Source organism: Rhinolophus ferrumequinum, chromosome 20 (genome assembly GCF_004115265.2).
Source record: "Rhinolophus ferrumequinum isolate MPI-CBG mRhiFer1 chromosome 20, mRhiFer1_v1.p, whole genome shotgun sequence".
Taxonomy (NCBI): domain Eukaryota; kingdom Metazoa; phylum Chordata; class Mammalia; order Chiroptera; family Rhinolophidae; genus Rhinolophus; species Rhinolophus ferrumequinum.
Genome location: NC_046303.1, coordinates 38,067,036 through 38,093,903, shown reverse-complemented (window position 1 = coordinate 38,093,903; position 26,868 = coordinate 38,067,036). Strand labels below are relative to the sequence as shown.

The following is a 26,868-nucleotide window of genomic DNA, read 5'->3' as shown; positions in this document are numbered from 1 at the left end:
TGGGTTCCCCAGTGAAAGCCTGAAGAGCAAAGAGAAAATGCTGTACATCTGTCACTACAGCTTTAAGGCTATTTCTGCACAGATGGTTTACCACGTTCTCACCTCGAGAAGGTCACAGCTATGGAGACCCACGAAAATAACAGTCCTGCTACTATTGAAACATACAGCGGAATTTACTTAGGGGAGGATTAAGATCTATTTTAGCAGGAAAAGTAAAAGAGAGTAAATAATTTTGGGTTAATCTGATCATCTGTCTATACACACTCTCTCAGTTATAAAAGGAGACATTACTGCAATGAAACAATAAACCAACACCAGTTAATGGTTCCTGTACAAATGTCAGATCATTCAGATGAAGAGGAAGAAAGTCACCAGCCTTTTCAGAGTCTCAAAAAGCTTTAAAAGTAAGTTTCGAAATAACTACAAAATTAGATTTTCTTTCTCTTAAGCTGTCAGAGCTATACTTGTTCAGAACAATTCAAAGATACACTGTGTTATTCCATTTCATACAATCTTGCTCTCAAAAAACAAACTCCCCCTAAAATACCATTTTTGTACCAACCAACTCCATAACCAAAAGCTGGATTCCACATTAGTAAAAAGATGTCCTTCCTCCAGGATATTTCAGTGATCATTTTGCATGAATCTCCACTGGGAGCATCATTTCTGTGTTTAAGAAATAAAAGTGCCTAGAACTTACATCTTGACCCTGGTTCGTTCTCTGGAATGCCCATGTAAATGTAAATGTTGCATTCTTGAAGATGATGTGGGTGTAAGCTTGTTTTTCTTTGGTTCCACCCCATGATTCCACCACGTTGGTACTTCTACTGTTAATATCCTAAAACACAGTAGAAAAAAGATATACAAAAAAGCACAAACTCAGTATTAATATACGTGTGTCTATATTACAAATATGTGTTTGTATTTACCAACTTAACCCTATAGGGTTAATAAATATTTCTCTGCTGAGCATGTAACCCTACAACTCTCAAAACTACCCTTCAAGTCTATACAAGCACTCACCAGCTTAGTAATTACAATATATCAACCACATTGTTAATGTAACCTGAAAGAGGTCTCAAATCATGGCTTGCTTAAGGGTGGTCTGTGTGTGTGTATCTGTGCGTGTGTGTGTGTGTGTGTGTCGTCTATCTCTAGCTTAGGAAATATACTTAGGGAAACATTATTCCTCACACTAAACTTCTCCCAGTAAACTTCTAGGATTCTTATAAAATGGAAAGGCTTTCCATTTTCATCTTTTCCCTTGAGAGATTCTGATAGGCACCTCATGCACAGAAATTCTAAGCTCTCCCTGATTTACACTTGCAGCTTGCAGGCTCACCCAATTGCAGATAACAAGAATGTTAGTTCATGTTCATGAAATATTCTACACTTGAATTCCAATAGGATGAATTTGTGTAATATTTTATTTCTGATTTCCTTAGCTGAATTCAATATTTAGAATATCACATGAAACTGTGACATTCCAACTCATATGCTGCCATTAACATGGTTAGAAAGCAAATATAATAAATCGACCAAATACTGTAATACACATCTAATTTATTTGAAATGTAAACCAAGATTAACCCTGAATTTTCTTATTAGTCTAACCGACAGAAACCCTAATAGATGACTTAAGAATTTTGGGTGTGCTTCTGTTAGTTATCTGGGAGGTTGACAATATGGTAGCATGAACTTACGACATGTCTCTTTCTTTGTATGATATAAACATAGAAGTTAAACATGTTATAAAGTAATCAAACATGCTATAAAACGATGTGTCTTGAGTTCACTCCATAGATAAGCACAACAGAACGTGCCTGTCATACATTATAGAATTCCCCACATTACCCAACACCCAAATCATCAGACACGCCACTTTTTGGAAGGCCTAAGACCAGGAAGAGAAATGATGTCCTTATCTCAACATGCATAAATAAATTCACACTTAAAAGACAACACTAAGCTTAGAAATCTAACTTTGAAAGCCATTGTTTCACTTACCACCATGAAGTAGAGAACACAGTCAGCAGAACAGATGGTCTCAAAGACAAATGTTATTCTTCCCAGTTCAGAACCCATAGCTCCAGTCATAGATGTTGGTGGTCTATTTGAGAGATTAAAATTGCAATATTTGTGAAATGTTCTAAAAAACAATCTGGAACTAAATTGCTATTTTTTTGATTAAGCTGAAAGCCATGCTTTTCTCTTCCTCTAATCTATTGCTCCCCCCACCCAATTCCTTCCTCACTTAATCGCTGCATGGCCATACCCTTAGTTCTAATATGGAGTCTACATAACCATGTTAATATGCTTGAGTCTCCTGGTATAAATGGTACCACACATCCTAAAGCAAGAAAAAGACACCTACTGGGAAATTTCAATATGGAGGACTAAAGCAAAATGGAATTTTAAAATCTGTAACATACGAATTGACAGGTAGACCTAAGAGAAAAATAAATATGTATACCACAAGATACTACTGCAAGTAATTTGAACTAAGAATTCTTCATTAAGCTTCCAAGAATCATAATTATTATTACATTTAGATAGAATATTGTTAAAAACTTTCAGCTTCATCTAAGTAATATACAATTAATAGTTACAGTTTCTCAATCACTGATTCTACAGATATTCTTAAATATAATACATTATCTTGTTATTTGCTAAGTACATCACAATATCAATCTATTTCATAAAGGCAGTCCTACTTCATCTATTTCTATAGGGAAACAGGCATGAGGATTCTTACAGAAAAGAATCAGAATTGGTTTTCCTTACTTAAATCCTGGGATTTGCAAGTTTAAGATCAGGTAATCATTATCAGAACCTCCAGCCCCACTTTGGATATGATCTCCAGCCACCTCCCAACCTGAAAACGATAAAGGTCATACTTATTAGTAAAAATTCCACTAATGATTTCTAACAATCTTTTTAAATAAGGGGGAAAAAAATGAAAAAAGACCATTAGTGCTTATGTTCAAAGTTAGAAATACTCCAAAAGTATTCCCTATTTTTAAATTGCAGTTGCAAATTGCACATCAAGGTAGACTCCTAGATACTGATAAAGACATACCATATGATTCCCCAGGAAGACTCAAATACTGTATATTTTTGCATAAAAGTTGTTTAATGGGAAAATTAATAACAATTTTCTCACTGAGGCATGATTATCCTTTTTTAACTAAAACAGATGGTCTTTATCCAGTGGAAAATCTTAGTTTCCAGGTAACCAATGGGAAATAGAAACTTCAAATTACTTAATGAAGAAGATTTGAGGTCCGGAGTTCTTTCTTACAGTTTGCTGTATTGTCGTTCCCTAATATAACCCCTGTTCTGCATTCATTCACTTATTCATTCATTCAGTGGCATTCACTGAGTGCTAAGAACCATGATACATATTAGGGATAGAAAGACAAAACTGGGCCCACCTTCATTGAGGAATCAGAAGAATATGACAGAGATGAACTCTTGCCAGCAGTGTGGGGTGATAGAGAAGTGTGTAGGAGTTGGCAGGTCTGTGCTCTGCACAGAAACTATCAACATACCATAGACTGAAATGACCACAACAAAATGAGGAAAGGAGAAGCATCCCCCACACAGCATCAAGTAACGTTATTAATTAATGGCAAAGACCTACCATTCACACTTCCATCTCTAAAAGACAATGTCAACATCTGCTATTGCAATAGGTATAAGAGAGAAACTGAGGAAGGGATTAATATCAGTGTTAGATTCATGATTTGGCAATTTGTGAAATGTTATAATCAGCAGTTTGTAGAAAAGCAACGTGTTGAATTCATATAAATCAAGCTAGTCCTCAAAATAATATGCACTCATCTACTTTCTTATGAGAGAAATGCCAATTCATTGTTCTACTGCCTAAAGGTTCATGTGGGTAGACGGAGAGACAGGCAGGAATCAACTCTTAATGTTAAGAGTTGAACAGCTACAAAACAGTAGGATCCAGTAGGACACAAGGCCCTTAACGGCAGTGTAAGTAATGTAAAGGCATTTAGGTTTACAGAGACTGCAAACTTGTGGTTGGGGTTAGAGGAAGAGGAATGTTCCCACATGGAGAGCATCTATGCCAAGAAAGGGAGGACTTAACAAAAGTTTTCCTGTGGTCCCTTCCTAGTGTTCAGAAATATCATGAGGAGAGACAGATCAGCAGAGAAGGCCAAAGAAAAGAAAGAAGTGCATGGATGGTAAGAAGCTAAGTTTAGAGAAGACTGATACTTTGCAAGAGGAAACAAAGATTTCTCATGTTTTGAATATTGCCTATTGTTAAAGGTTGAATTGTGCCCCCCCCCAAAAGAAAGATATGAAGTCCTAACCCCCAGGACCTGTGCATGAACTTTGTTATTTGGAAGCAGAGTCTTTGCAGATATAACCAAGTTAAAGTGAGGTCTTTAGGGTGAGTCTTAATCCAATATGACTGGTGTCCTTACGAGGAGAGGGAAATTTGGACACACACACAGGGAGAACACCATGTGAAGACACAAAGACACGTAGACACAAGAGAAGATGGCCACGTGAAGATGGAGGCAAAGATTGGAGTTATGCTCCCACAGGGCAAGGAATGCCCAGAGCTACAAGAAGTTAGAAGCAAGAAAGGATCTTCCCCTTAGAGGCTTTGGAAGGAACATGACCCTGTCAACACCTTGATTTCTAACTTTGTGCATAATTTCTTTCTTTACCTCACATTTTTCATTTGGTATAAATTCACAGAAGTAGAATTATTGGGTTGAAGAATGGGTACATTCAAAATTCTTGAAACCTGCCAAACCTTCCATATGGCGGTCATTTTTAATAACTGCATAACATTTCATCCAATTAGCATGGTGTAACTTTTGTAAACATTATCCTGTTGCTGGATATTTAGATTATTTCCATGTTTGTTATTATAGATAATGTTCAATGAACAGCTTCATAAATAAATGGTAACTTGTCTTCAACTTTGAATTCCTCGTAGGCAAAATTCCAGTACATGAAGATTTACTTCTACATACCTGTTCCGCCATTGTGTGAAACCCAAACTGAGAATATAGCAATCTCAAGGCACTCCAAGTCAAACAGACATGGTGGCCGAAGCACATCCACCTTCACTCCATGACCACGACTACCTCATGAGACAGGCTGCCCTTTGACCCCCATTCCTTTGAGTGCTGCTCTCCTCAAGGTTGGTTACTGAACCTCCCATTCACAAAAATATATACCACCTTTTCTCTTTTTATTTTACCCATTATTGTTTGCTATTTCAACATCACATACTAATAGTACAGCTATGTATACTTTTCAAATTAATAATTGAACATGTTGGAAAATTAGCAACAATTTAAATTATTACTTCTAAGTGAATGAGTAAGCAAGTGGGTAAATCAAGTATTATTATGAAACTTAGATTAAGAGTGCGTGGTGGCTCAGACGGTTAGAGCTCCATGCTCATAACTCCGAAGGCTGCCGGTTCGATTCCCACATGGACCAGTGGGCTCTCAACCACAAGGTTGCCAGTTCAATTCCTCGAGTCCCGCAAGGGATGGTAGGCAGTGCCCCCTGCAACTAAGATTGAACACGGCACCTTGAGCTAAGCTGCCTCCCGGATGGCTCAGTTGGTTGGAGCGCATCCTCTCAACCACAAGGTTGCCGGCTCGACTCCCGCAAGGGATGGTGCGCTGCGCCCCCTGCAACTAGCAACGGCAACTGGACCTGGACCTGGAGCTGAGCTGCGCCCTCCACAACTAAGACTGAAAGGACAACAACTTGAAGCTGAACGGCAACCTCCACAACTAAGATTGAAAGGACAACAACTTGACTTGGAAAAAAGTCCTGGAAGTACACACTGTTCCCCAATAAAGTCCTGTTCCCCTTCCCCAATAAAATCTTTTAAAAAAAGTAAATTCTCTAAAAATTTCAATGAAAGTTTCAGGTAATCTTTACTAGTAAGTGAATGCATGTGCTCACACACATACTGATGTTTTCATAGAGTCATTCAAATCTTATTTTTCCAATGTTTTAACTTCCTCAACCTAGAATTCAATCATAGGATCTTTTTAGAACATAAACCATCGTGGTCTGATAATAACTATTATATATTTTTTTCGTTTCCCTTAGGATAAATTCCTACAAGTGGAATTACTGGTCAATAAAGAAGAATATTTCATAATGTTCAATGTAAATTGAGGTTTTTTTCCACACATGTGTTTAACCAACATTATTCAAGGACCAATTATTTGTCAATTCCCACACTCATGTATATACCTCATTTCCTACATCCGAAGCCTATTTATTTTGGATAGGTACTGATTTAAAATGGATGCAGTTAAAAAGCATTTTTTTACAATAATCAAATACAATATTGAAAACAGTGACCTGATTAAAAAATGCTAAGTTTATGAAAGTAAAGGATGTATTTTGATGTAAAACCCTAGTATTTATAACAGCTATTCCTAGAGTCAAGTTTAAAATACAGACATAGATATTGTCATTCAGTCAACCAACAAATATTTCAGAATAACTAACTGCTAGGCTCTCTAAGAATTTAAAATGTGAGAACAAATAGAATTTAGCAACCGTCCTATAAAACTCTGCCATCTTTTCAAATTTTCAGTAAGTGGGGTGCATCAATATTTTATAATCAGGGTCACAGACTTCATAGGCAAAGAGAGGTAGAGGTGATTTAACCCCTCCTCATGTCTCAGTGCAGAACCAGACTAAATCAACCCAGGAACAAATGCTATCACACTGCTCTTCAAAATGGCAAACGACATACGTTTCCTTACTTCCCGTGGTACTTTTTTCTGGTATTTATAACCATAAGTGGTGGTCCCCGATATGTACTTCAAAACTAACTCCAAAAAATGCAAAATAGTTTACATTCTTATAGGAAAGTCATCTGGCTGTAACACCACATTTATTATTTTTATGTGAGGGCTGAAAAACGGGCAAATAGACAAATAAGATTAAAATTCCTCTTACCCATATTTAGTATGTTTTTAGAGAGCTGAGTCTGAGAGTCTGCTGCCAAAATATATCATGTAGGTTGATTCTGAACTCACCATTCATTGCATCACACTTTGAATTTCCAACATTGAAGCAGGAAGTTTTCATGTTTCTCGGAAGGACATTCCACCATTTATATTCAAACCCAAGTGCAGGCTCCGTTCCCGCCGGACATGGTCTGCATTCTACAGGGGACAAGTGGGAAGAACAATTACAATCAAACTGCATCTGGACAACTTCCACTTGCTTTGTTCCAAGCACTACTAAACTTTAATTAGCAAGAGGGAAATGGGAAGGAGAGACACTGAGCCACCAAGTCCCTTAAGAATTAACAACTTTTCCAAAAGCAGTCTGGAAAGAAAAATAATTTTGGATATATTATACACATGTATATATACTTTTTTGAACTTTTATAAGAGTTTGTCTGAGCCAAGCTGACCAAATATGCCAGGGAGCAAGATCTCAAATGCTCCTGGGAAAAACAGTTTTGCTGTTTCCTTTATACATGTGAAATTAAGGAGGGAATGTAAGGAAGATTATAGGAAGTTGGGAGGAAACAATACAGGAATTACATGACAATGCAGTTAACAAGATTATGTGCTCTCTTGAGTGTTAATACCCACTTTGAGGGTATTATTTCTGGTGTTTCAAATGGTGTTAACCTAGATGCACAAGAACAATGGACAGGGCTGGCTTAAAACCTTTCACTTAAGAAATAATAGGCCAGGGGTATGACTACCCACCATGACCTGCCCCGTTAGGAATTTATGATCAGATCATACTATGAGATAACTTTCCATAGAACCCCTTTTTTTCGTCCACAGTGCTCCCTTTTGGTCATATACATATACATGCTTGACTAACATGAGAAAAGAAAAGAATAAATACAAAATCTTTTAAAATAATTTTTCCCTTCATTTATGGGAGTTACTGCTAATACTGAATTATCCTCCACAAGAAGAGTAATTCTGCAACAAGTTCTCTTATGCATGATCTTAGAATCAGTTCCCACCATCTCATGAATAAAAAAATATTTCACCCTTCCTATAGGTTATTAAACCGAACAGAATATTATATGATTTAATTGTGGACTGATTACTTGAAATTCAAAATATTGGCAATGTTGAAAAATGATAGTTGGAGTTGGAGGGTTTGGAAAGAGTTAGGTCTATAAATAAACCTGATTTAAATTAAAATCTGCAATATTGAAATGGAAGGGTCTTTTCTAACCATTTTTCAATTTGCCCAGTACACTTTGTATCATCACGTCAGTAAGGTAGGGGGGAGGGAGAGAAAATGTTCATTGAGAAAATATCTCCTGGTACCAAATGTTGTAGGATACATTTTTATTTAACCTCAGTAATAATGAGCTAGATATTATTACCTACAGTTTTACAGATGAGAAAATTGAGGTTCAAAAGATTTAAGAAATGGATATCTGATCAAGATGGTAGAGTAGGCAAATACAATGCTCACCTCCTTTCACGACCACATCAAAATTACGACTAAATTACAGAACAACCATCATTGAGAATAGCCTGAACTCTAGCTGAACAGAACTCCTACAACTAAGGATATACAAAAGAAGCCACCTCAAGGAAGGAGGGACAAAGATGCGGAAGGGACTGGTCCCACACCAGCATGTGGCAGTTAAAAATTGAAAGGGATAGCTAGGCTGCAGAGGACCCCTGAGAAGCAAGGGGTCTCAGCCCCACACCAGACTCCCCAACCCTAGGTTCCAGTGCCAGAAAGAGAAGTCCCACAACTTCTGACAGTGAAAACCAGAGGAGATTGTGGCTGAGTGAGATAGGGGGCAGCTGAAGTTCCAGGTGCTCCTCTTAAAGGACCCACACATGGACTTACTCACTGATGGACTCACTTGTTCTGCACTCGAGAGCTGGGGCAGCAGCTTGACAGGCAGCAGGGACATACGAGGAGAAACTGAATTGTTTGGCTTCAGAGTGAGGGCTGGAGAGCCAGCTTTCTCCCAGACAAAAGTACTGGTAGAAGCCATTGTTCCTTTGTTGAGCCCTCTGGGCTCCCAGCCTGTAGACTTAGGTGGATGCCATATCTGAGTCTCTATCAACTTGGCTAAATGTTCACACAGCGCCGGTGATTCCCTGAGACCCCACCCAACTCAACTTGTTGGCCCACCCAAGCCATTTCCAGTGCCTTTTCCATACAAACAGTCTGTCTTGGCCCATGCTGTGGATTTTCCTAAAATCTGTCAAAGGTTCACAAACCCCAAACAAGCAGCAGTTGGCCTTGGTGTGCCCCATACCTCTTTCTGAGAAGTCCCAAGCCTGGCATTGGTGGAAACCAGCCTCAGTTCGCAACTTAACCTCTCCCAGGCATCTCCAAGCCCAGCACAATTAAAAACCATCTGCAGATCACTTTGTAACTCATACCAAGTGGCTCTGGGAAGGTACAGGCTGAGGCTGAACTTGGCCTGCACCAGGGCCTCTCCCAGGAGACTCCAGGGCAGGCACACCCAGTGGCCCCCTTCAGACCCCATGAGAGCACCACCCAATCACCTCCACAAATGAAAAATGCAAAGGACAGACTAGGCAGGTACCAGAGCCCTGCTTAAGCAAATCCTGCTCTGCAGGGTCAGGCCCTGCACAACAGTTCCTCCACTATAGTCATGGCCAGTCCTCACAACCAATCCACCTGAAGGTCAATCCCTCCTATTGATTTGCAAACAGGAATCAAAGCTCAGCTACAATGGGAGGGCACAAACAACCCACACAAGGGACACACCTGGAGTAACCGGCTCAGATGACCAGGGAGACTGTGCCATTGGGCTCCACAGGACATCTACTACATAAGGTCACTCCACAAAGCCCGGGGACACAGAAGCTCTACCTAATACATAGAAGCAAAAACAGGAGACAGCTAAAATGGGGAGACAAAGAAACATGGCCCAAATGAAAGAACAGAACAAAGCTCCAAAAAAAGAACTAAACAAAATGGAGACAAGCAATCTACCAGATGCAGAGTTCAAAACAGTGGTTATAAGGATGCTCAGTGATCTGAGAGAGAACTTAAACAAAGAGATAAGAAACATAAAAATGGAGAGAGAAAACATAAAAAAAAACAGTCAGAAGTGAAGAATACAATAACTAAAATAAAGAATACATTAGAGAGAATCAACAGTAGATTAGATTAAGTAGAGGATGGAATCAGTGGTTTAAAAGATAAGGTAGCAGAAAACACCCAATCAGAACAGCAAAAAGAAACAAGAATCCAAAAAATGAGGATTGTTTAAGGAGCGTCTAGGACGACATCAAGTGTACCAAGATTTGCATCACAGGGGTACCAGAAGGAGAAAAGAGAGAGCAAGAAATTTAAAATCTATTTGAACAAATAATGAAGGAAAACTCCCCTTACCTGATGAATGAAATAGACATACAAGCCTCGGAAGAGCAGAGAGTCCCAAATAAGATGAACCCAAACAAACACAGATCAAGCCACATCATAATAAAAATGCCAAAGGTTAAAGACAAAGAAAGAATTTTAAAAGCAGCAAGAGAAAAGCATTTACTTACTACTAGAGAGGGTCCATAAGACAGTCACACAATTTCTCAAAAGACATTGCAGGCCAGAAGGGATTGGAGGAAATATTCAAAGTGATGAAAAGCAAGGGCCTACACCAAGATTACTCTACCCAGCAAGGCTATCATTTAGAATCAAAGGACAGATAAAGAGCTTCCCAGTCAAGAAAAAGCCAAAACAGTTCATCACCACCAAACCAGTATTATAAGAAGTGTTAAAGGGACTTCTTTAAAAAGAAGAAGAAAAAAGAGGTTAAAAAAAAAAATCTAAGAATAACACAATGGCAATAACTATATATCAATAATTAATTTTCATGTAAATGGATTGAATGCTCCAATCAAAAGACATAGGGTGGCTGAATGGATAAGAAAACAAGACTCTTACATATGCTGCCTACAAAAAACTTCAGATTGAAAGACCAGATTGAAAGTAAGGGAAGGAAAAGATATTTCATGAAAACAGAAACAAACAAGAACAACAAAAAAAGCTGAGGTAGCAATACTTATACCAGACAAAATAGACTTTAAAAGGCTATACCAAGAAACAAAGAAGGGCCCAGTAATCCCACTTCTGGGTGTTTATCCAAAGAAACCCAAAACACTACTTTGTATGGACATGTGCATCCATATGTTCATTGCAGCATTATTTACAATAGCAAAGATATGAAAGCAGCCTGGGTCTCTGTCAGTGAATGAATGATAAAAGAAGAGGTGGTATGTATGTACAATGCAATGTTACTCAGTCATAAAAAAGAATGAAATCTTGCCATCTGCAACAACATGGATAGACCTAGAAGGTATTGTGCTAAGTGGAGTAAGTTAGACAGAAAAAGACAAATGCCGTATGATTTCATTTACAGTGTTTCCCCTAAAATAAGACCTAGCTGGACCATCAGCTCTAATGCGTCTTTTGGAGCAAGAATTAATATAAGACCGGGTCTTATATTATAAAACACCCAGTATTATATTATATTATATTATATTATATTATATTATATTATATTTTATATTATATTATATTATTTTATGTTATATTATATTATACTCTGTCTTATATCATATAAGACCAGGTCTTATATTGATTTTTACTTCAAAAGATGCATTAGAGCTGATGGTCTGGCTAGGTCTTATTTTCGGGGAAACACGGTATATGTGGAATCTAAAAAACAAAAAAAAATGAACAAAGAAAACAGAAACAAACTCATAGATATGGAGAACAGTTTTAGGGTTGCCAGATGGGAGGGAGGTTAGGGTTATCGGTGTAAAAGTTGAAGGGATTAAGAAGTACAAATCGGTAGTTACAAAATAGTCATGGGGATGTAAAGTACAGCATAAGGAATATAGTCAATAATATTGTAATAACTATGTATGGTGTCAGATGAGTACTAGAATTATCAGGGTGATCACTTTAGAAGTTATATAAGTGAATAATCACTATGTTGTACACCTGAAACTAAGATAATATTGTATGTCAACTACAATAATAAAATAAAAACATTATTTAAAAAGATTTAAATAACGTAGATAAATCACGCTATTGGTGGTGTGCAGAATTTGGATTCAAACTCAAGTAAATTTAACTCTCAAGTTCTTTTTATGTTATCTCTTAGAGACTCTAGATATTGAGTATATGGCGTAGCTGAGTCAAGTAAGACACCTTCATCTAAAATGCATGTAATCTTTGTCTATCAAAATTAAAACAAATTCTGTAACCACTTTCTATATTTATTTGGTAAGTACTAAAATTTTTCCAACTTTACACTTCAAAACAAGTTACTTAGGGACTATTTTAAATTGCCATATGATTAATATGAGCAATTTTTGTTCTGGTAGCACAAAATGTGATTTATTATTCCAGAACTGAATTAGAAGATGTTATATTTTAGGTTTTCATCAATATATCTGTACACATACACTGGAAAAGGAGTGCTTATCCTTAATCACTTAATATGGTGGAATTTTCTTATCACTACCCAAAGGCAGAGTAATCCCATGAGTGTGTCACACAGAATGCCATTAAAAATCCACCCTTATATTAAATAAGCCATTGCCGTCTCCTGATGCCATTATCATATCTCTCAACTTTTAGTTTCCATGAGATAAGAAAAATATGCATTTTAAAGAATTATTGCATAAAAACAACTTAGAGCAAGATCACAGTAGTCCAACAAGATTATAATGCTAAATGTTCAGTTATTGGACCAATTGATTTCCTACCCTTTGTTCCGTCTGAAAACGTTCCAGGAGGACAGGGATGGCAAGAAGATGATCCATTGTTATAAAATCCAGGGTTGCAAGGTGGACAATCCTTCTTCTCTCCAGAAGGGGGCAACCTAATAGCGTCTGTGAGATCCTCCCGGCAGATTTTTGGCTCTATCCACTTGTACATTATCTGTGTCTGCAAAAAAAAACTTGCAAGTCATAAAACGTCCTTTATTTGCGCGAAACTTACAATAGCAAAAATGTGAAGTTGACAGCCTAGGAAAAAATTCAAATAGTGACAGAAGAGATTCTGAAGAGAATCTAAAACATTAATAACAAAAAGAGACAAAAATAAAAAGCTTTGGTGGGAAAATGACTGTAATTACTTCCAAATATTTTTACCCTGAGCTACAGGTGGCCTTACTTCATGCATGTCCCTCATCATGCAATCCCTCTTTAAAATACAGATAACGTGAGTATAGCCCTTACTCTTCTATCTACACTCATTCACTTGATTCCATAACCGACATAAATTCTAGGCAGAGACTATCTTTTTCATTCCTCTTCCTCAATCACAGTACATATCACCAGGCTTTCTACAAGGTGATCACAAAAGAAAACAATTATTTTTAAAGAAGACTATATCTAGCTTCACATGTTAATTCTGTTATTTCATAAGTATTAATAGTTGTTCTCTGAGACTTTTCCAATAATCTGATATTAGACTATAAAAGCTGTAGCTAAAATATTTTCTCCTGAGGCTTTTAGGCCTTGTTGCATGTGCTCCGAACATCAGAATTAAGGCAGACTCTACCCTCAAGGAGGGAACTCTTTTTAAACCTTATCCTTCCATTCCCTCTCACACATGCATACACCCCCACACAAAACAAAATACAACAAAATAGCTGTAAGTCAGCCAAACCCAGAAAGTTGTGATTGTAAAATTATTCTCTTTTGAAACCAAAACATTAAATAGGTTAATCATTTCCAAAACAAAATTGGTATAATCAGTGTGTGTGTGTGTGTGTGGCGGGGGCGGTGGGGGATTAAGGTATTGTAAATGTAAAGAGAAAATTAAATTCTTTCATAACTAAATACAGTTTTTAAAAAGCAATTATAAGCTTTCTTCATGAAACATACAATCTGCAGAAAGTATTGTTTCTCCTTTAAAACAGCTTCTGCAATAAGTCTAATACTGAAGCTGGAGAACAAAATTAAAGCCAATTCTCTCTTGCTATTTAGGGGTAACAGAGAATAAAAGATAGCAAGCCCTTTAGGCCATTCAATTTTATTCTCAAGTATTCTTTGATGGAAGAGCAAACAGCCTTATCTGGAAAAGGATGCTTAAGAAAATGATTTAAAAGGTAGTTGTCTCAACAGAATTATAAATAATATATATTTTTTTATTTTTACAACCCTCTCTTTCCGCATTCATTTTACTGCCTATGTCATGAAACAGTTTAACCAGCCACTTCACCCATCTGCCTCTCTCTTATCATGTATAAAGTGGTGGCCATTCCTGCTGGAGCTTGCTAAACAGCTGAAAAAATAAATTAGTCCTATATCCATAAGGAGTTCTCAACTCCGCTGAGAAAGGCGATATAAATTTCAGAGAATCTAAGCAAAAACAAAAACACTTAATTATATTTGGGGGATGGTCTTTTTAAAATTCTGGCTTAACCAAGTATAGGAAACAAATCTCCAATCCTCGATTCATAAATCTACTCATTTATTTTGACATTAATTAAAATTGCACTGAGTTATGTATGAATTACTGCAGTGTTGGGAGTACATGGCTCCCCCGTGGGAGTGGGGGTGGTTCTGAGACAGCCACTGAGGACCGATCTCGGGGCACACCGTGTACTGTTCCCTGCCACTTTGGGAGGTCGGTATTATTATCCTCAAGTTTATAAACAAGGAAGCTCCAGGTAAGAGCTGTTAAACAACTTGCCCAAAAGTCCTACACAGCTCAGACATGGTAAAGCAACATGAGTCAAGCAGAATCAGCTTAGAAAGAGTAAAAATATACAAATATATGTTTTGACAGGTCAGCTAACCACCTGATTTTCAATCCAAGCACGATAAATATTTAAAAATTAGAAAATGTGAACCACCTTTAAACATTAAAAATCTCAAATTCTCTAGTAAAAGTTTTGTTTACAAAGCCTGCTTCACATGGCAGATTGATTCTGTGCCTTGCCTTCTCATGGGGACAGATGCTTCCAAGTCTGGCTGACTGGGGAAAGCTCGTAATATTAATGATACTCAGCACCAGATGGCTCACAGTGCAGGTGAAAAACCAACAATCAATTCATTGTTTGGCAAGTTGAGATCAAATTATGAAATGTTTTATGAAACCAAAACCCTGAGAGAGCAAAATCTACCAGATTGCTATTAAGATCACAGAAGAACTATAGTGTTCAACTATACTTATATTAAGCATAATAAAATATGCTACAGAAACACATGTCGGTATCAATTAGAAGCTGATTCTTACATTGAAATAAAATTCAAGACTGGGAGGACTAAAATTTAGACAAAATTTTTCAGACTGGATTTGTCTGCGGCTCCCTGCTTTCTTCCTTCAAATGTCCTGCACCCATGCACCAAGGCTTCGCAGCCTGGCTGAATTCATCAGAGCTCCATTACATTTGCTTTCAAAGGGTCTACCAACTGCCACTCCAACCTAACTGCCTGTGCTCCGTGATGTTCTAGCTTAGATGGTCCCAAGCAGGCAGGCTACTGCTTGCCTCCCGGCGGCTCCCAAACCTTCATCCTGTCTAGATGCAACCCACTGAGCACTCATTCGTTTCTCTTGAAATTGCCCACACCAATGTGCCAAGTGTGTTTGTCCCCTCCATCCAAGCCACGCTCAACAGCCACGCCTGCTCTGAGCATGTTCTCAGCCCACCTATTTACATGTCAGCACCCATTTTGATTCCTTTTCTATGAAGCATTTGCTGTTTTCACTTTTCCCTTGTGGCTGGTTACCTCCTTGTCCCCTTTCTAAATAACATAAAAGCCTGGGTCCTTTTCCTTTATGTAGAAGACAGCATGGGGATATAACGTTGTACTGGGTTTTAAATTGTACTGGATTTAAACTGCATGGGGATTCAACATTGTACTGGACATTCTAGTCAGGGTGTTAGGCTAAAAAATATTCTAAAATTAGATTGGGTTGAACATATTAAACATACTGAATCGACACTTTAAGTGGATGTGGATGAACTACATGGTATGAGCATTACATCTCAATAAAGCTGTTTTATCTTTTTATTTAAAAAAAAAAGATTTTAAAGAAGACTATCATGAAATTTTTATTTTAAACAAATGCAGAAATTCCTAGTCACTGAGAAATGCCGTGTTGTTTTCCCATCATTCTAATTAAGAAACAAATATATTTGACTTGCTTGAATCATAGAGGAAGAAAGGTAGATCTAAAACCCATATCCCTTCATGCCCAATTTTTTAATGTCTCCTGTATCTTTCTCCTGCTGTATAATTCAGAAGCATTGTGTTACAGGCACTGAGTATTTGGAATACTTTGTAATATTGAAATTCATTAAAGGGCAAAGAAAAGTGCGAGACAATCTGATACCAAAACACTAGCAAACCCTCTATAATCCATCAACTTCCTAGACTCAGAGATGAATAAATTGTAAGTCGAATGTCTCCTCTCAAGAAGGCTCCTTCTAAAACTTTCTTCCCTACCAGTCATCGTTACATGTATTTGCAATAAATTGATCTGATACCAAAACACTAGCACACCTTCTATGATCACCATGTAAGTATCAAGAGATATGTACCAAATTCTATGGGATTTCCTTATATCAAGACAATCTTTCCAGATCTATTTATATTATTGAAGAGTGCATGCTGCGAACCTGCACAGAATCACTCTTTTTATTGTGGTTAACAAACATCATCTTTTTCTCTTCAGGAACTGACATGTGTGATGCTGAAAGGAACTAGGAGTTATACAGTCTGGCTTCTCCACCACAGGGATTATCAGGTGAACTAAACTGTCCTCCCAGAGTAGCTCCTAGAATGAATGGGTGATCTGAGATGGGTTCATGATTCAAGCAGAGCAAATCAGTCTTTTCTGAAATTTTGGTCTATGTTCCTATAATCAAAAGCTGTGAGGATGATAGTGGTTTTCACAGGAAAGAGCCCGCCTGCGAAGGAAATCAAATGAGTCAAGAATATCAGTGAGAAGAGCAAGAGAAAGTCCTTAAGTTGTTTGCTCTACACTGACTTCCCACTCGCATGAGGCAAGACACTCCTGCCCTGCCTCCCCCTACCCCAATTCTGAAAAGTATTTTTTTAATTCACTAACAGAATTTTATAATTATCTCCAAGTGCAGAAGCAAAACCAACACTTTGCTTTGGCACTATTACAAGGAAATATGTGCATCACATCCCACAATCGGGGGTTAGGGGGACACCACATTTTACCCTGAAATAAAACAAACTAAAAAAAAAGAAAAAGACAACAAAAGTTACTCTGTTTAGTTCTAGTACCCAAAACAAATAAAACTAAGCCTTTTCTGTAAGTTGCTGACTCCCTAACAAAACTACCTTATCCCCCTGACTTTTGCAAACAGGTATAAGACTACTTTTGTGGGTTATGATAAAGAAGTGAGAGATTTTCTTTTCAACCATGAACAGTTGAATTAAAAACTAAGTATCCTTTGAATTCTTGGGAGGTTTTTTTTCCCCTTTAGATATAAGTTGTTGCACTTTTTATTTTATCCAAGCTCTTCTAAAGCTTGGATTCTCTTGGAAATCTTTTTGGTAAGGAATGTTTTCTCTTTTCTAAATACTTTTATATCTGAGACTTTCTTTTACACAATGAATTTTTATTTTACTAATTTATCTTTACTGTTCAAGCAAACTGGCGTCTTTCTCAATTCTATCATTTTTCTCAGCTCTATTGATTTACAATTTTATATTCTGACTTATTCTTAATGTCTTCACGCAAGTTAAGAATTTCAAAATGAAATGTTGAAAATAAGTCACCTGAATTCACATTCTTGGTATAAGTTAGGATATGTATAAACTCTTTGTTAAATTTATATTCCTATGGCAAATATATCATACCAATTGTACTCTTAGTTAATATCAACTATATTTCTGGTTAACATCCATTTTTTAAATCAAACATTTTGCATACAGTTCTTCAGTTAGCCATATGTCCAGCCATATCGTTTAGTCCACGATTGTCCTGTCCGTAGGCAGATCATGAGAAGCTCTATCCAATGTCTCGCTAACACTAAGAGATGTAATACTAAGAGATGTCTTCTCTTAGTGAATACTTGCCCATTATCACTGGTCAACATTCTTTGGAGCTTAAATCTCAAGCATGAAATCTGTGCATGTACTTATATACAGCTATATGTGTGTACCTGAATACCTGTATAAAGTAAGCTCTAAGAAATTTTTTGAAAAGAGAGAAAACGTACATAAAAATGTCAAGTGAACTCACTGTTATGAAGAAACCATGCCAATTCCAGCACTAACCTAGATCTTTAGTCGCATCTACTTCAACTCTCTACCCACAGCCCCACATTAGTAGTGCTCATACCCCTTTAGCTCTTCAGGCACACCATACTCCCCCCATGCCAGGTTTTTACCATCCTGCTCCCTCTTCCAGAAATGCGCTCTCCCAGGCCCTTGCTTGGGTTTCATACAGCTCTGAAGCCTCCCCAGCTTAGATCAGATCCCTGTAAAATTCAGACTTCTCCGCTATAGCACTAAGCACAATTGAAAATAATAATTCATTTTCTTCGATTGACTATCTCTTCCTCTAAAGTCAAGACCAGTAGTTCTTAAATTGCAAAGCTCCTGGACCAACAGAATCAGAATTACCCAGAAACTTGTTAGAAATGTAAATTCACAGGCCCTGCCCCAGATCTACTGAAATAAACAAACAAATAAACAAAAAAGTGACAGAAACCTCCAGGTGAGTCTGACGCACATTAAAGTTTGACAACCACTGCTCTGCAATCTGTGCAGACATTTATATTCTTCTGTATTTCCTTAGCTCTGCCTTCATCACCCAGCACTCTGTATATAGCCAGTGCTCAGTAAAATTCACTGAATAAATGAATGAATAAGTAGGCATTCCACATTTTTGCATGATGTTAATGAGAGTCTCTTAATCAGGATTAGAATGGTTCCAGTTACCAATTAAAATTTTCCTGAAAATCATCCCCTATAGGCAGGACATGATCAAAATAACTTAGCTTCAAAATGAACATAAAAATTTGTAACATTACTGTGTCACATAAATTATAATGTTCAAAGTCTGTATATCACAATAGCCACTTCCCTTGACGATCCTCTACAAGCAAGGAGAAAATAAGATCAAAGGGAGCATGGCAGGACAAAAAGAGCCAAGACGCAGTCATCAAACAACCTGGGAAGCATCACTAAACCATCAGCAAATCACCAGACTATTCCAAACATGAATAAAATGCTCTTTGAAAAGATGGAACCAGAACAAATGAAAATATCGGAACAAATAAAAACAAAAAACTTTCAAATTCACGTGTGTAATCTACACTTTTCACTACATATGTTATTTAATTAGCTTTTGGTTTACTCCTGAAGCTACAAACATTTATCTTGAAATAAGTCTTAGATCATTTTTTAAAGGATCACCAAGTTTGTGGAGTGCTAGCTATTGTTTGTTCTCTACCGAGAACACTTTCAGAGTTCATGCAGAACAACAGAGAAACATAACTTGTACGTATGTATGTGCATAACATGCCTGTGGGTGTATACACGGGCACATAAATGTGTGTGCATGTGTGTGTGTATTCTGTGCACTCTACATTTAATATATGGCCTTACTTCCTTTAGGCCCTGTTCAACTAGATTTTCTCATACCACTCATTGACATAATAAAAACATGACTTTTGGATATTTTTATTATAGCAAAAACAAGACCCATTTGTATACGTATTAGGTCTCATTCATATATTGTTCAATAATGCTGAATTAATGATTATTATATAGAATAAACTAACTTTAATTAGCTTTACTTACTAATATGGCAAGTTTAGCTAAGAAAAGCTCACCTAAAGAAACACTATTCCAAATTACTTTAAACCCACCTTAGTGGCTCTCTACGTTACTTTCTAAGTAGAAGGAGCCCTTCCTTGGCCATTATTGTAGGGCCATCAAGATCTTAGTTCATAACTCCTTGTCATTTAAGAGCTGTTAGTTTGAATTACTGTTCTTATTAAAAGTAATAGATACAGGAGGCGGCATGGCTCAGTTGGTTAGAGAGTGAGCTCTGAAAAACAGGGTTGCCAGTTCAATTCCCACATGGGCCAGTGAGCTGCACCCTCCACAACTAGATTGAAGGACAATGACTTGGAGCTCATGGGCCCTGGAGAAAAACACTGTTCCCCAATATTCCCCAATAAAATTTATTTTAAAAAAAGTAAGAGATATACTTCTAATCATTGAAATTTTCCACTAATTTAAACTGGCCTTCCCTTGAATTATTCTTAGTTAGTAAATACTGTAAATACTAGAATGAACTTGGTCTTCAGCATTCAAAAGTAAATTCTTTTAAAAAGCTTAAGGACTAAGGGTAAGAATAATAACCATATAAAAATTATATTCAATTAGAACCTAAGGATACAAAATTAAGAAAATAAAGCAATACTGACATCTATATTTATTTTCCAAACTAGGTCAAGAAATTAAGTATCATGATTTCAAAGATGCAAACATACAGAAAGAATGCTACATTGTAGCCACTTTAATCTTAGTTTCTCCTACTGACTTGGGCTGGTATAGGCTAACACTTTAATTAAGAGAATGGCAAGTCAACTGCAGAGTTCATGTGTGCATTTTCCCTCTGGCTAAGTGCCCTCCATATGGTAATTACTTTGCATTTTCTAAATGCAATTACACAGTAAACTGCCATAACTGAATTAGCCAATGGCTGCACAGCTTTTATTGACAAAGCCTACTGAGTAACCAAATAATTAAAGAGAAGGTACAGAATACAACAGTTTCACAAATAATGTGGTTTCATTTGACATCCTTTGTGGTTTCATTGTTTCATTATAATGTTGATGACATGCCGTAGGAATTTAAATATTGTTTATATCAATTAGCCTATGATAAAATTGGTTTCATTATACATCGTTTCCCTTAAAAGTCTCAGAACCTATCAAAGATGTTAAGTGAGGACGTACTGTGTTTCCATCCTATGAGTCACAGGACACATTTTAAGGTTGTGCTATGCCTGATATTGTTACTTCTAAAACATATAGCTGTTAAAAATCGCATTAATTTTTTGAGCACTCACTATGTGTCAGACACTGTTAGTGTTACCGTAGGCAGAAAGAACAGGGCCGTGGGGAGAGGGGAAAGGAAGGGAAGGAAGAAGTGTGGCAAACAAAGGAAGGAGGAAATGAGATCATTCTTAAGAAAAGGTACAGCTACAGCTAATTGTAATAGATTACAATGCTATTAGCATTAGGGGCAGGGAAAAATCTCCACCCCCTGTGTCACCATGACAGTCTGACAAGAGCCAAATAAGGACAAAAATCCCTCCTCCCAATGGGAAGGAGTGGTCAGCAAAGACCTGCCCTGGGAACACCTGTAACACCCCCTCTAAATATTGCATGCCTTCATTTGAATATAATACTAAGTTTCTTTCTTCTTCAGGGCAGTTGCTCTTCTTCTGGGCCTGCCCAATCTCACACCGTCTTGAGTGTGTGCTGTACTGTTTCCTTTCTTTTAGTAAATCCATTGCTCGGCTTGGTTCCCTTGGCTTGCTTGCTTGCCTGTTCAGTGCGTCCCTGAATTTCTTCTTGAGGCGTAACCAAGAACCCGTTCTCTGGTAAGACTAGGAACCTTACACTAAATATCTCATATTTATTTAGGAGCCTTATGAAATAGGTACTGATATTATCCCCATTTTACAGATGAAAAAAACTGACAGCACTAATTAGTAGATTGGAAAATCAGAGCCAGGAAGGCAGACTTCAGAACATAAACTCTTAACATTTCCTCTGTACTACTTACGTTCGTAGGTTATAAATCAGCTCATTTACTCGCTCATGAACAAATTAGTCTACTCAAATTGAGACGAGGGTTGAATAAATATGAAATGGAGTCCACTGAAAGCTGCCAATACCTTTCCTTCTTCATCACATGGAGTATGGATCTGAAAATAGTCTTTTGTGGTACAGGGAGGGCGCTCCTGACACTCACTGGATCCTTCCTCTGCAACATAAAAATGCATTTTGGAAATGAGTCGATTCCTTTGTGACTCTAAAAGAAGGCAAAAATCAAAACGAAAAAAGAAAACAACTGAAAAGTAAAAATAACCTTCCCAGAAAAATTTAGGTAGAACTAGGTAGTCCTAAAGAAAATAAAGGCTTACATTTTTATTTTCTCTAAAACCAATAATTGTTTCCATGACATACATGGGACATATGATAGCTTTTCCAAGAAGACATTAGATTTATTCTATTATCATTAAAATTGTACACTTGGAACAAATTACAAGTTTCTAAATACATGCCTATGCCCACAAATCATCTAAAAGTACAATATGAATTTTATTTTAGATTAGTGCAAACACATCCAAAGCAGTTGCCTGTGGGGTATGGAATAGAAAAAATTACAGACCAAAGGGAAAATCATGCAGAAAGGGATAAAAGTAGTCATTTTTATCCACTCAGTATTTAAGCCCTTTGGTGTCTGGCCCACAGTTCCCATCGCACTTATATGTGACTTCCGGCTGACAACTACACACTTGACAAACATAAATTCAGAAAGAAAAGAACAAAGTGTATAAACTGGCATAGACTAAATATACCTGAAAATTGGGAGTCCTCTGCACACTTGATGCATTCTTTGGCTCCTTTCTCAGAATATGTGTTTCTGGGACACACTTGGCAGTTGAACGAACCTGGTTTGTTGCTGAAGGTGCCTGGTTTGCATGGAAAGCATTCTGACGTGTATGCCACTCCTGTAAGGGAACGACAGACAGAGCATGGGACGGAGGACCCAACAGCAACAAGCAAATCAGCACCCTTTTGTAGCTTCTACCAGAACTAAGAGAGAATTATGGACAGTAAGCTCCACCCAAATCCTTTATCTCATTCATACAACGCCAGGAAACTGTTTACTGTGTGCAAGGGACTGGGATACATACTGAATTAAATATACTTAGTACAGCAAACACTTAAACAAGAGATTGATATTTGCTAGAAGTACAGTAAATGTATAAACTTGGTTCTTGAAAGTCAGCTCCACTACCTTAGAAGTGGGATAAACTCTTAGGTCTCCTCCAATTCCGTGAGTGACCATTCTCTGATCTCCGTGGCTACCTGTTCGCTTTTTATCCGCTGCTCAGTAAGTCATAGGCAAGAATTAGACTCTAGAAGGCCCGGACTTGTCTTCTGGCTTGTAATTCTAGCCTTTGTCAGTAGATGTCCCTATGACTAATGAGTCAGTGTCACAGGAACAAGTGCACTTTTAAAATATTCAAACACAAGCCAAACTTTAATAAAGGAGATTCACTGCTTTAATTATAAGTAGCCCTAACTGAGAATGAACCATGCCAGGGGTTATTGGCTGCTCTCCTGGGCCACAAAATTTCAGCTGGTTCAGAAGAAGTACAAGAGATTTAGGAGACAGTCAGCCCAAGATGTTCCTTTTATTGTTATTTTTATGGAGACAGCAGTGACCTGAGTAAACTCGATAACTAGCATAATAGACATTTTTCAAATGAATAATAATCCCTTATTAATAAAGATTTTTTTCTTTTATTTAAAGACACCTAAAATTGTCATCATGTTTATTTTTTCACACAGATTAAATAATTCAGCTTAAGAGTACCAAGAAAACCTAAACAAACAACCCAAGAATAAAAACAGAGTCTCTAAACCTCTATGATATCTAATATATTAATTCCTGTCCCATGAACCCGAGTCAACCAAACCAACAATTTCAATATTTTAACTCAACATAAAATGTGATAGGTGACTACTAAAACAGATTGCTGTGAAATACCTTCAATTGTGATATTTTTTACCAATACTGGCTTTATTGCCTTAGAACCCATAAGGATGCCTGTAGTTCTCCAATATAATATGTTTGTACCAGATTTTAGCATTACCTGTAAAGAAAAACACAAGATACTCAGGTCGGATAAGCCATGCTACGACTGACCATGCCTGAAAGTTAATCCCTCATATATTTTTCTTTGCATTATAATGAAACACCATTAATTCTGGAACCCACAAATTTAAGTCTACTGTTAATACCTAAGCTGTGCTGAAGTTCACATTTTCTAAAAAAAAGAAAAAAACTAAATAAATAGTTCGCCAATTTAAAAAATACAGTTGTAAAGAAGGAAAAACTTCCTCAAGTCTGAAAAAAAGATAAAATGATTTTCAAACGATTTTCATGAAGTCTTGGTTTAAATTTAAAAGAGACTCATTTTAGAGACTCAGCCCTATTACGAATTATTTGGATGCCACTACTCAAATGTAGACTTTGAGCTCTGAAACCAAAAAGGCAACAGAATGAGTTTGCTTCATTTTAAATTTATTTAATAAACAATACTGCAACAGCAACAAGAGAAAATAGTGCTCTTCCTATAGAATAACCTGATGTAACTCTATGACTCCAGAATTTAAATGACACTGTGTGTAATATATGCTTCCTTTGCCACCAGGACATTTTTGTAATTATAAATCAAACTACCTTTCTGAGAAATTTCATGCTAATTCAGGCAAGAAATCTAATTTTAAGGGTTGCTTGCTTTCTCTCTTACCCCCCTTATTCTTCTCTGCAGTCTCTGGCTGCCCAAATTCAAATGGTATAAACTTAAAACATATCCAGTCACTTCGTCCTGCCAAAGAAGTAGTGCGTTAAGTTCTTTCCACTTGTATGAAGTCTTTGGAAGTGAAGAAAGCATATTTGTTGCCAACGGTCATTTGTACCTTCAAAGCCTAGCTGACTGAATGCTTAGGAGAATGGATCTCAAGTGGTACTAATATCACTTACAGGCATACACATCAAAAGATACTCTGAATACGCTGTACTAATCACCCAAAGATAGGGTACCTATGTGCTACAACACAAAGGCCAGGGTGGACTGTCTTACTGACACAGAGCTCAGCCTATACTGCTGACACTGCACGGGCCTTTCTCATATAGCACCTCATTTCACCCTGCAGGATTGGTCCTATTTCTTAAATGAAAAAACTCAGACTCAAAGAAATTAAATCAAGTGCCTAAAGAAATACAAATTCTAGAAGCCAGAGTTAGATTTTAAACGCATGTCTCACTCCAAAGGGACAGTGCTCAAAAATAGCAGATACATTGACTGTGTTCTCTAATAATTGCCTTCAAGCATTTACATTTATCATGTGGAGAATTAGGCAGTTACTTTACTCAAGGAGAAGGTCTTTTTTTTCAGAGGGCATAAAACATTGACCAATAGGTGGTGGCAAACAGATAGGAAGTAGTTTTTGGCTCCAAAAATGATGAATGTTGTAATAATCAGAGCTGTCAAATAATAGAGTCAGCACAGTCCCCAATGAGACAAGCTTGAAAATCACTTACTGGGGAGACTGCAGAGAAAGCTAGATAAAAAAACAAGGATTCTTCCAATGTGAGAGCCGCTGACTCTCTCCCATGTAAACTTACATACTCAGAGGTTTTGTATATTAGTTTTATTAGTCTTATTTCTTGTTAATGCCCCTTTGCGAAAAAGGAAAGTTGCAGTATGATGGGAAAGAGAAAGGAAAGGGCCTAAGGAGAAAGAGAAAGCTAGGAAAAAAACACCTAGAAAGAGCCTGAGTCCATGAAACTTAGGAACAATATCTTCCCTAACTGGAAATTGTCTAAATTAATAAACAATTTTTTCACCTTTTTCTCTTAAAATAAACTTTAAAAAAAGATTGGAAAAAGATATGAGAGAAGGGGGGGGTAGTGGAGAGGAGAAGAACAAAGAGAGACTTACAGAGTGAGAGCCCCATTCTCCATTGTCTGTGAGTTTGACCCACTTGTCAGCGGTGGTGTCCATCTCCTGGCACTGGTCATTCTGAATCTGTGGATTAAACACAATGGGCCCAGTATATCTGCTTGAATAATGGCTTTAATTAAATTTCTTACTCAACACAGGACAGGCTGCAAGAACCTCTTTCAATACATACTAAACAATGGCCGTGAGTAATTCTCAACAAGTAACCACATCTAGATCTCTGGAGCCTAAGTGACAACCGCACGTGAGTGAGTGGTTCTAGGTAAACCATTGTCATTATGTGAAGAAAAGGGTTAGCTCACTGAGAAATAGGGAGGGGAGAGGGAAAGGAAGAGGAGGACAGAGCCGTTAATACTGAAAATTTCATAATGAGAAAAAAATCATTACAAAAATCTACCAAACTTACCCAATTGTTTTCAAAGCTTACATTCACCATGCAAGCCCAATGGTATAAAAATAAAGTATAATTTTTACAATATTTGGGGCAGTAAAATCTTAAATTAATAACTAAATGAAGTCTGCTTTGTATTCAGTTCCCCGGGATTTAATCCAAATGTGTAGGTAAATGGCTATGGTCAAAATCAAAGTCCCAGATTTTTCTTTGGAGGTAAGAGTTCATCATTTGCCACGCCATTTCAAATGACTACAGTTAATATCTTTAGCACCAAACACTTTGTGCTTTCCCGAAAATTCTTCAAAATGCCTAGGGGTTGGGACACTACTTTTCCAGGTCTACGAAAAAGACAGAAGCATCAAAAGTTAGGCCATCTTTAAAGTATTGCACAGTAGTCAGCAACAGAATAGGGTTAAAGTAAGATCTCATCACCTGTACTATTTCCTCCAAAATGGCAATTTCTTTCTTCTCTAAATCATTTTGCCACTTCATTCGTCCTCTTGACAAACAACATGTAAATGTTCTCCATCAGAAAGATTTCCTAAAGACTTCCTAACTAGAAAAAAGATCATTTTGCCATCCAAGTATCAGAGAATTTCCGCTACTGAGGATATTGGCTATAATTAAATTTAAGTATCCTCTTTATATTATAAGCTTAATGGCCATTTTAATGTAAGTGTGAA

At 37.2% G+C, this 26,868-nt stretch overlaps 1 protein-coding gene across 1 annotated transcript in view; it reads right to left on the bottom strand.

Moving 5' to 3' along the window:
• The window catches only part of ELAPOR2 (endosome-lysosome associated apoptosis and autophagy regulator family member 2), a 174,042-nt gene that overhangs the window by 36,791 nt on the left and 110,383 nt on the right, over window positions 1-26,868 (bottom strand). The window contains exons 5-13 of the mRNA XM_033088759.1: window positions 25,771-25,857; window positions 23,811-23,916; window positions 22,612-22,764; window positions 21,925-22,013; window positions 12,777-12,957; window positions 7,062-7,190; window positions 2,785-2,875; window positions 2,008-2,110; window positions 701-838 (exon numbers count right to left, since the gene is read on the bottom strand). Coding sequence (XP_032944650.1) covers window positions 701-838; window positions 2,008-2,110; window positions 2,785-2,875; window positions 7,062-7,190; window positions 12,777-12,957; window positions 21,925-22,013; window positions 22,612-22,764; window positions 23,811-23,916; window positions 25,771-25,857 — 1,077 coding nt within the window. The remainder of the gene's footprint in view (window positions 1-700; window positions 839-2,007; window positions 2,111-2,784; window positions 2,876-7,061; window positions 7,191-12,776; window positions 12,958-21,924; window positions 22,014-22,611; window positions 22,765-23,810; window positions 23,917-25,770; window positions 25,858-26,868) is intronic.